Source organism: Coturnix japonica, chromosome 18 (genome assembly GCF_001577835.2).
Source record: "Coturnix japonica isolate 7356 chromosome 18, Coturnix japonica 2.1, whole genome shotgun sequence".
In the NCBI taxonomy this organism is placed as follows: Eukaryota; Metazoa; Chordata; class Aves; order Galliformes; family Phasianidae; genus Coturnix; species Coturnix japonica.
Window position 1 is genome coordinate 8855332 of NC_029533.1, and position 10346 is coordinate 8865677.

The 10346-nt window shown below is 45.9% G+C and overlaps 2 protein-coding genes and 1 long non-coding RNA gene across 13 annotated transcripts in view; 1 reads left to right on the top strand and 2 right to left on the bottom strand.

Moving 5' to 3' along the window:
- Positions 1 to 3: 3 nt before the first annotated feature.
- LOC107322355 (ankyrin repeat domain-containing protein 40-like) lies at positions 4 to 4511 on the top strand. Of its 2 annotated transcripts, none has more exons than XM_032448222.1 (5): positions 4 to 505; positions 675 to 823; positions 966 to 1445; positions 1920 to 2098; positions 2665 to 4511. In XM_032448222.1, the coding sequence occupies exons 1-5, from the start codon at positions 360 to 362 to the stop codon at positions 2806 to 2808; spliced, it is 1098 nt and encodes a 365-aa protein (XP_032304113.1). In that variant the 5' UTR covers positions 4 to 359; the 3' UTR covers positions 2809 to 4511. The 2 variants fall into 2 exon arrangements, with proteins under 2 accessions (XP_032304113.1, XP_015735800.1); XM_015880314.2 differs by having other exon boundaries at positions 1923 to 2098.
- Positions 4198 to 10346, bottom strand: part of LUC7L3 (LUC7 like 3 pre-mRNA splicing factor) — a 17383-nt gene continuing 11234 nt past the window's right edge. For 2 of the 10 annotated variants that reach the window (XM_015880299.2, XM_015880300.2), the window contains exons 10-11: positions 6283 to 6423; positions 4198 to 6176 (exon numbers count right to left, since the gene is read on the bottom strand). In XM_015880299.2, the coding sequence (XP_015735785.1) occupies positions 6022 to 6176; positions 6283 to 6423 (296 nt within the window). In that variant the 3' untranslated portion in view covers positions 4198 to 6021. Of the gene's footprint in view, positions 6424 to 7765; positions 7892 to 10346 lie in introns of those variants that run through there. The other 8 variants (XM_015880302.2, XM_015880301.2, XM_015880309.2 and 5 more) reach the window with 8 other exon arrangements.
- The window catches only part of LOC107322356, a 7366-nt gene continuing 5879 nt past the window's right edge, over positions 8860 to 10346 (bottom strand). Inside the window, exon 2 of the long non-coding RNA XR_001558911.2 lies at positions 8860 to 10244. This is a non-coding gene — a long non-coding RNA (uncharacterized LOC107322356). The remainder of the gene's footprint in view (positions 10245 to 10346) is intronic.

Sequence of the window (10346 nt, forward strand, 5' to 3'; positions counted from 1 at the left end):
CCCTGCGGTTGTGTAACCGACAGCCCGGCGGGACGGAGCGCGGAGCGGGGCCGCTCTGCCCCCTGGCGGTGCACGGAGCAGCGCCGTGTCTGTCCGTAGGGATGGGTTTATCCATAGGGATGGCCGGGAGCTGCCGCGCTGTGCGAGGGGCTGTGAGGCCGAACGGGAGCACGGCGATGGAACGGCAACGAGCGGGAGCTGCACACGGGGCGGTAACGGGACGGTAACGGGACGGCCCGGCACAAAATGGCGGCGGCGGAGATGGGGGCGGCGGGACCCGGCGGAGCGGCCGGGAGCCGCGGTAACGACGAGACCCCGTGACGGGAACCGCGGGCGGAGCCGCGCGGCCGGGGGAGGCGATGAGCGGCGGAACGAGCGAGCTGCAGGAGCTGCAGGAGCTGCAGGAGCGGCTGAGGGAGGCGGCGGCGCTCGGGGACGAGGAGGAGGTGCGGCGGCTGCTGGAGGCGGGGGCGGACGTCAACTCCCGTAACGAGATCGACGGCTGGTGAGGAACCGAGCGGGGACTGTGGGCTGGGGGCCGGGCTGCGGGGTGGGCCGCGACACGGAGAGTATCACGGCTCCGGGGCTGGTTAGAACCGTAGGAGCGGAGAACGGCCGGAGCCGGGAGGGCCCCGCGGTGCCGTGAGCTCTGACGGAGCCGGGTCCCCCCGCAGGACCTGCCTGCACTGGGCCTGCAAGCGGAGCCACGCGCCCGTGGTGGCGCTGCTGCTGGACGCGGGCGCGGATCGGAGCATCAGGACGGGAGCGGGGCAGCTGGCCGAGCAGCTGACGGGCAGGGAGAACATCCGCAGGATCCTGGCAGGTACCAGCCCGGTTCTCGGCTTTATTTACCTCGGGCTGTGCTGTGTCTTTAACAGGACAACTCTATTCACAATGACAGAGGTGCATTCGGTAACACAGTGGCTTTTCTCTCTTATCCCCCACGCCCCGTTGCTGAACTTCAGTCACAGAAGAGGAGGACTGTCAGGCAGTGAGCGATGTGACCCCACCAGCTGCTGCCAGCTCTGTGTCCGCCCCACCATCCCCACACAGCTGTACAGATGGAAGCCCTGCTCACAGCTCAGCAGAATCTCTGGATGAAAGCGCTCCCATCTCTCCAGCTTCCCATGGTGAAATCAGTCCTCGTTCTCCAGCAGCTCATGTTGAAGCTGTGTGCACGCCCACACCGTGCTGCACTGAGGACGGCCTTCCTGCTCCAGATGCTGCAGCACAGCTGCCCATCACATCGGCTGCACCATCAGCCTCAGAGCGCTCAGAGCTGGGGGTGCAGAGCAGCTCCTGGCAGCCCCCCGCACACAGCCCTGCTCTGTGTGTCTCAGCACCCCCCAGCCAGGCCATGCCACTGAGCAGCTGCCCAGCGCCTGGGGCTGCGCCTGCATTTCAGCCCTTCTTCCTTACTGGACCTTTCCCTTATCACATGCAAGGTAACGAGGGGTAATTTTCATCCTTCTGTTGCTCTGTTCTGTGTTTTTGTTACTGGTGAAGTTAAGGTTCCAGTTTCACAGCGTTGAACAGAGGTGGAGACGTTGATTTCTTTGGCCAGAAATCCCCAGATGATACACAGAACTTTTTCTTTCCTCTCTCCTAAGAACAGCAGTTACACTGCATCTCCAACACAGTCATGCTTTGCAGGCTCTGTGCCTCCACTGCTGGACGCCTCAGACTGTGTTACACAGCACAGCATAGAAGGGAGCACGGGGTGGGTCAGACTGCAGCACTGCCAGCATCCGCCCTGCAGCTGCAGCTGCTCTGAATGAACGCCTCCCTTCAGCGCAGTGAGGGAACAGGCACCGCATTGTGCAACCTGAGCTCAAAAGATGATTGTAGTACCTGAACTTGTAGCTTAGTTTCCTTCTGTCGATGGGGAAATAAATTAATCTGTTGTTGTTGTTTTAAAGCAGAACTTGTGCTTAAGGTGAGAGTGCAGAACCTCAGAGACGACGACTTCATTGAGATTGAACTGGACAGACAGGAGCTGACGTACCAAGATCTGCTCAGAGTGAGCTGCTGTGAGCTGGGCGTTAATCCCCAACACGTAGAGAGGATCAGGAAGCTACCAAACACGGTGCTGAGAAAGGTAGGAGCTGGAGTGGGGGACTGACCGGACAGTGCTGTGCAGGCACCATGAAGGTGATATTCCTGTAAGAAACCAGCAAAGTGTGATGAGTTAAAAACAAAGTGATGTAAGCTCACAAACTGGGGAGGATAATGGACCAGCCCTCACTGAAAACATTCCTGTCCAAGTAGGCCATTATTATTATTTCAGCACTGCTAACATGGCTGCCATGCAGGGCTTCAGTATTTGTTTGTTTAAGGAGAAAAATCAGGGGAAGAAATACCAGAAATGTGCATTTGCAGAATTCACAAAGAAGCCATTAACAAACAAGGATTTCATACAGCCCAAGGAGAATTCTGTGTATTTGGTCCCAACTCTTAGTTCAGTTACATCAACACGGTCAAATAACAAGGTTCTAGGGAACAAAGCCATGCTTTGAGAGTGTATCAGTAGGGCTGCTTTTGTCCATCATGTTTTTTCCTCATCCTGTCTGAACTTCCCCAAGTTCTAGTTTTTACTTTCCTTACCTACCATGAGCACGTACCAGGTACAGCTGTGCTGAGGGACAATGCTGTTCTCTTTGTAAGGACAAGGACGTTGCCCGGCTGCGGGACTTCCAAGAGCTGGAGTTGGTTCTTGTGAAAAGCGACAGCTCTCCCTTCAGAAATGCTGCATCAGCTTTGACTGACAGACCGTGCTACAACAGCAGAGCCTCCAAGCTGACCTACTGAGTGCCAGCTGCACCCTGAGCCTGGGACCACAGCGGATACACTGCTGCCTTCTAGAGGCAGTGAATGAGCATCTGTGAGACCTTAAGTTATTGTTAGGGCTAATATTTTAACTAATAGTTTATCTTTGGTATTTATTATTCCCCTTTGCTTTTATTTTTTTACTTGATCCTCTATTCAGATAATTCAGGGTACCTCATTTGTTCACCAAGATCTCATGCTTCCAGTGCAGTTCATTTTTAAAATCATATGTAGCAACTGAGGGCAGCAAAGAAATGATGCAGAGTATTCCCAGTCCTTGAACCAAGCAGGAGTCATGGCAATGACAATCAGGAGGCAGCAGTGTATGCAGTGAAGCCTTTCCTTGCCCCTGTCTGCTGTGATCCAGGCCCTGCTGCCTTCAGCCTGTGCCCATGTTGGCTCCCAGCAGCACTCTGCAGTGCAGTGCTGTGTCCTTGGAGGGTCACCCCATGGGGGCAGATGGTAAAAGCACATTTCAGAGAAAAGCACTGAAGAGCCACCTGAGGCTCTTGTGTTCAGGCTTTCCATTAAGTCACTTGGGCTTAAAACTCCTGCTTAGTGGACCCAATCAATTACCATCTTTCCCCCCCTGCTCCCTATCGCTACCAATGCACTGAATATTCCTTTACCCAGGACCTAAAGCCCAGACCCAATTCCCGGTAAGCTACAGACACACTATGAAATAGGAATTCCTAACCTGGGCTCCCACTTTGTTCTTAGGGTAGGACAGGAAAGGCGTTATTACCATAGTGATTACATGTTTACCTCTTTGAGACAGCTTGCAGACTAGCTCAGCTGGTGTGCAATAACTGCTCCAAACCTGCACTATGTGTATTTATCTTCCCTCAGCTCCCATATTTAGGATGTCACTGTGATGACTGCCTCTGCTCATTACTGGACATTTAGCTGTAGGAGCAGCTGGTCTTAAAAAAGCTTTCTTTGCTCTGGTTTCCACAATAACTGTTAAAACTCTAATCGACATCTGACTGTAACAAGAAGTCTATGCATTCAGAGAAATATTTTTCTATGTTTGATGCAGTTTGATGAGCCCAGAGGCGCACTACGGCAGGGTTATTTTGTTCTGCTTTCTTTGAACAATAAACTTGTTAGTAACAACTGAAACAAACCACAGAAGTTACTATTCTTCTTCCCAATGACCCTTGTTGGTGCTACAAACTCACACCGAACTGAGCTCCGTGGAGCTGGGCTGCTTCCCTGGGGGAGGGCACAATCAATTTGTTGTTTCATCCCCATTTCAAGAAGAACAACAAAAAGAAAATCCCATAGCAGTGTGTTTTTACAACAAGAAACACAAGGTGTGTCAGGTGCTAAACCACAGAACAACCCAACATCCAAATTACGGGACTAAGCTTGAAGACACGAGCAGATTTATTAGGAAAGAGAAACTTATTTAATACTAAACGTTAATGACAGAGACCATCAAATTTGTAACAGAAATTCAAAGATATTTTATTTCCATTTCTCATATATCAAGAAGCTAGGAATACCTTAGTTGTAAAAATGGGATTGGTTTTAGTTCGATCCACACAAATACTAAACATTTATTTTTGTGTTTTAAAGTCCAAGAATGAAAACTTGCAATTAAACACTGAGCAAGCCATGTGTTCAGGTTATGGTGGTTTCTTATCTTAAAAAGTCTTAAAGAAAAAAAAAAAAAAAAAAAAGGATCCAGGACTTATACTGCCAGTAGCAGGACTGCTATCAACACATCTATCTTTCTTTCTGGGCTCTGGGAGGGAACACCAGTCCTGAATTTAATTTTATAAAATAAAAAAAAACAAAACCTCTAACTCAACTTATATTTTTCTACGCCACTACAGCTTTCTGTCACCTCATTTTAAAGCAGATCTTCACGTTAAGCTGTCTTCCACCATCTTCGCAGACTCTTCACGTAGCAGTCCTATAATGCAAAATGTTGGGAGAGCAGACCGTTAGACAACGCAAAGAGCACTGCGTTCACCAGCTCTATGCTGGCCCAGCTGTTTGCTGTCATCTTAACTCTACGGACACATCAACACTGAACAATATTGGCTTTGAAAGCAATAACGGAGCATTAATGGTTTAATGACCAGCAACACGTTCAAGGTTTTTGAGCACAGATAGCCAAGCTGTACTAACAGCTTCTGTTGCAAGAAACTCATTTATCAGCCGTACTCTCCACTGTTAGTTCCTTATTTCAGGAATACAACTTAAAGAAGCCTCACATAGAAGAGAACTATGTCAGGAGTTGGGGAAAAGCTTCCAAGTATCTGCATCTCCTAACATTTAGCCATTTGATTTCCAACAAATAGTTTTTCAGCATACATTCTCGCCACAAACACCGTAATAGCTTTCTGGCATCCAACTTTGTATTTCTATTTGCCTTAGAAATGTGGCGTCAGCCATTCCACCTCACTGTGCTACGGCTGATTGCAAACACTCCTACGCAGTAGGAAATATTAAGCACATACCTCTTAAAGACTTGAATTGCATTGAAAGTAACAAGGCGATTATTATGTAGTGTTTATTGCATTTTTAACTCTTTATAGATATCTAATTCTGGGCACCACTGCATCCCTACACACAGTTGGAAGAAAATCCCGTTCTGTTAACATCAGATTTACAGAATTCACACAATACACGAGAAGTCCTTCTCACTATCTTGAAAATCAAAAACACAACAGTAAGCTTAAAGATTACAGGCAACAGCATTCAAACATGGATGTGGGTAGAGAAAGGAGTACCTGGCATGAGTACCTGCTTAGTTTGACTGAATCCTTGATTTTTAATTTGGCTTTTCATGGGCCGCTCACAACACCAACGCTGTGTGAGGTATGGTAGTCAGCTGCAATAATTCATAAACCCTACACTTCCATCAATCCAATGCTACTGGCTCTCGAGTTACAGAACAAACTGCATTAGAATGCAAGGCAATAAAGCAAAAAAAAAAAAAAACTAGAAACATCCTTGACAAAGAAATACTAGCAGTTTATATAAAAACAAAATAGTCCAACATGTGCCTCAAATATTAAGCATTAAAGCAAAAGTTTCTGCTGATGTACCAACACAATATGGACTTAAATACAAAAACAGTTCAACTTTTTTTAAAAACGATAACAAAATCCCTAAAAATTAAAAAAAAGATCATTAATTTTTCTATGGTGACTAAATTACAATAAGTCCCAAAGAGGCACACTAAGGGGGCACGAGTCTGCTACAAAATAGCTGAGACAAAACAATGTACCTCAAAATGTTTTGCAGGACTACACTGTCTTTTCCTTCAGAAGGTGCTTTAGTATGTCTTCTTACTTGGCTTAGTTCCATCTTCATCTGTGCATACTTACGCTGCACTGTTAAACAGTAACAAAAAGCCCTAATCAAAGTTTGAAATAATGCACTTACCTCTGGTCTGATCTGAGGTCATATCAGATCAGTTTTAATTGGACTGAGTGTCACCTTCAGATTTAATGTCTTCACTGGTCCCATTGACCTCATTCTTAGTATCACTCTCCTTCGAGTCTGTATTTGTGTCTTCACTCTGTTTTTCTCGACTACTGGACTTCACACTACTTTTTTTATCATCAGATCCCCTCTTTTCTGCCATGAAAGAAGACATTGACCATGGATTTCAAAGTAAAAACAAACATTGCACACGTGAGATACATTGCATTAAAAATAAAATCCGACAATTATATTCTATATAACAGTAATAATACTCAAAGTTATAGAAATAGTCTTCAAACTACCATCCTGGAAGGGACAGGGTACCACAAAGCGTCAGAGGGGACAGCACAGGTTGGGGGGTGCAGGGAAGGACAGAGCTGACAGAGGCAGCAGCACAGCTGGCTGCTGGAATGCAGCGACTGCGGGCAGCACAGACATGGCAGTGGGCTTCCTTACTTGTTATAAGGTTCTTTTTCATCTCCAGCTTTAATTGGTGATGCGTGGGGTCAATGCATAAGTGCATTATTTTGCCCAGTTAAAAATAAATCAGCAACCCCAAGCAATCAAACATTCAGGAAACAAACTGTATTAAGCGCAGCTAGCTCTGAAGGCAGAGATCACAGTAACAACTGAAATTAACGTTACCAGACAGTGCATCACAGCAGCTGTGTGCACGTCTGCATTATTTATTCTCAATTTTGACACAGTTTGGACGGTACATGAAAAGCACCGTTTTCTAAAGGCAAAGGAACAGCAGAATGGGAACGAGCCCACAGCTTCATCGTCAGTTAAAAGCTGGCTGGCATTGAGGAGCTCTCTACCTGCTGAGAAACGCATCTTTAGTCACCTCCAAGGAAGGAAGGAAGCCAGAAGGAAAGTATTTCCATAGTAAGAAAAACGTTCCGTAGCAGAGCTGTGTGCCTCGTCTGTAAATTCTGTGTTTGCAAATTGAATAAAGTACCAATTGTTCCCATAGCACTGCACGTCATAACAGTCAACCCTTCGTAAAGGCACCTCAGAGAGAAAAATATCCAAGAAGAACCACCTCTCAGATGTCACCGCACAGAACAACATTCATGCTTGTTTTTCCGATTACTCCCTGCTGCCTGGGCAATTAAAATAAACACGTACAGGTGCATATAAATCCATCCCCAAACCAGGAGCGTACAGACTGAACACTCTGAAATAGTTAAACAGCATTACCACCTAGACTGGCGTGTACATCAGAAGACAAAGCAGAAATTAAGCTTCAGGAGAGAAGCATCACCCCAGCTCCGCTGCTTTTCATACATCACCAGAGGGAGGGGGAAGCTCCGCACAGAAACAAGGGCAGCTGCCTACAAACACTGCTACTGAGTTTCACCTGCAGCAGCACAGCCAGCACCGTGCTCAGACACAGCACAGCGATGGCCACGGGGCTCCCTGAGCAACTGGCAATGCCGCATCTGTCTGCCCTCCGTTTGCAACTCCGCAGGTAGATTGCACTCTAACTAACCTTGTTACAAAGTCTTCTTTTTGTGTCTTATAGGTATCTCCGATGCACACGTAGATCCACTGAGGAATAGAAGTCTTGTTTCCCCGCAGAGGACTAGTAGTCAGTCCAATAATCTTATCTTCTGTCCTATGTAGATACGGCAGATCTTAATAGCCCTATGGATGCGCAGTGTGCAGGGTTTTGTTTTGTCTTTGTTTCTCGAATTAAGTCAGGAGGGATAATTGTGTTTATTAACCTGTGGCACTCCTCTAACCCTCCAGAACAGTTCTACCTCAGCAACATTCTTGTTTGCCAAGCAGAACTGAGCAACAGTTCAACCAACTGCAATTCTTTCCACTCCTGGCTTATCTGCAAACAGTTACAACCCCTCACTGTATCCCCCAGCAGAAGACTTGCAACATACAATGAGCTTGCTGTTGATACTCTGCATACATTATTTTAGCTGTGATCTACTGTGTATAATCACACATTGACTTTGCTTCCTGATTCAATACATGCACATTTCCTGCTTGAGTTTATGGGGGAAACAAATATTCTGTAAGAATTTTTACCAAGACACTGCAAATAGTTTTACTGCCCAGAGAATGAAAAGCCAGCCTGCTAAGCATGATATCCTCTATTACTGGCACTTTGAGTGCTTTAACGTTACTTACTGAGCTTTAATGACTAACAGGAAGACAAGCACAAAACCAATTATTTTTACACAAGTCCATGAATCTGGATTGCAGGAAACAAGCCAAGTAAGTAGAAGCAGCCTGGTGGTACTTTCCAGCATTAACCCTTCGTGTAATGAAGGTACTCAAACTATATATTCCACCTACACTGACATTAGTTTACATAGATAGCAGTTGTGTTAATGCTCAGCTGGAGGTTGTGACTGGTGGTCATCTCTCCTTTAGCAAACATTTCTCTGTTCCTGAAACAGGAGTTTGAAATAATGTGTCTCAGATTTCATACACTTCCTCATGTAACCATAAAGGTCACTGTATGCCACAGTACTTTAGCCAACAAAAAGCCAGGACTTGGGAGTTTTCAAAGCGTGGTTGTGACTTAATGTGTAACAGTAGGCAAAAGCCTTGGGTCTGTGTCTTGCCTTTTTTTTCCTGCTAGATTCACATTCAAAAAGCAGTTTGAGATTTCAAGATGAAAGGCGCTCTGTGTTGTACAGTCAGGCCTGTGCTGCTTGCTTGTATAAATTCGAGATCAACAGTGTATATAAAGACAATTCAGCTCTGAAGCCATTATTTCCAGCAGGGCAGTGAGTTAAGGCTTCCAAAGCGAGTAGCCAGCCTCACACTGCAGATCCATGAACATCCACAGCAAACTGCTGAATTAACTGCCTACAGTTAACAGCAGCGTGAGGATGTAATAGTGTCAACAGCAACACTGCATAATTCAACATTTGTTCCTTAAACACCAGTTGCCCTCCCCACCTTTTTTTGTTTTTAAAATCCCTCTGGAGAGAAGAACACAAACCTCTGCAGCATTACAGTCCTCTCATATTTCTACATGTTACAGGCAAAAAAAACAAGGCATAACTGATTTTCCCAGGTTGAAGTGGTGTCACAGCTCATTTCTGGAGGAAGAAGGCAGCAAGCAGCAAACAGAATGGACAGAGAGGAAATCAGCCAGGTTTAAACTGAAAACCCTGATATGCTGAAGGAAGTTCACTAGCCTCTCTACTTATGGAAAGATGCCAGGAAAGAACTGAAAAGCCATAAGCTCTATGAAACAGAGCAAATTTAAATAGAATTGGCTATTTATATGCACAGACAGACACAGAACACTGAAGAGCACAATCTACTCATGAAGTAGGCAAAAAAAGGCACAGTATCAGGTAAGGAGAAAGTCAGGAATGAATAGGTAGGAACCATCACACTGGGTTTGAACTTAAACACCACACACGGGATCCACTGCCAACAAGCAGGCAGCAAAACAAAACAAAACCCACTCACCAACAAAGGGCACAGCAAAATGAGAACAGAATCAATGCTAAGAATGCACTGTGGTAGAAACCAGAAAAAACAAAGCGGTCCAAGAAAATCAGGCACTGGAAAGGTGTGAAGCATCACCTCCTCTCCAAGAACTAGCCCTGGACCAGGTAACTATGGGGAAAGGTACAGCAAACAGGCCCAGGTAACCACATAACATGCATGCAGCACCTTTCATCACAGAGAGCCTCAAAAGTACCTTAGAACATAACATGAGTGTTACATCCACTGCTGTCACTTAGCTCTAATGACTAAGTGAGGTGTGTGCTTTAGGCTGGACTTGAGTTAATAGCCCAACAAAGCCCATCCTTTAAGCTAGAAGTCAGTACTACATTCCTCCAGAAGTTTCAAATTTAAAGTGGGAATTTAGCAATGACAGCAAATTAATGTCTGCTCACAGAATGTGAACCTGTCATATGCTTCTTCTGTAGCTCTTTTCTGACCCTTTCTAAAACTTCAGTCTCTGGTGAGCAGCAGCGAGCTGCCACCTGTGGAGAGTGTTTATGCAGAATGGCTTCATGAGAAAGGACATGAAGAGATTCCACTAGTTAAATTGTAAAAGAATGAATGTGATTAAAGACAAAGACGGT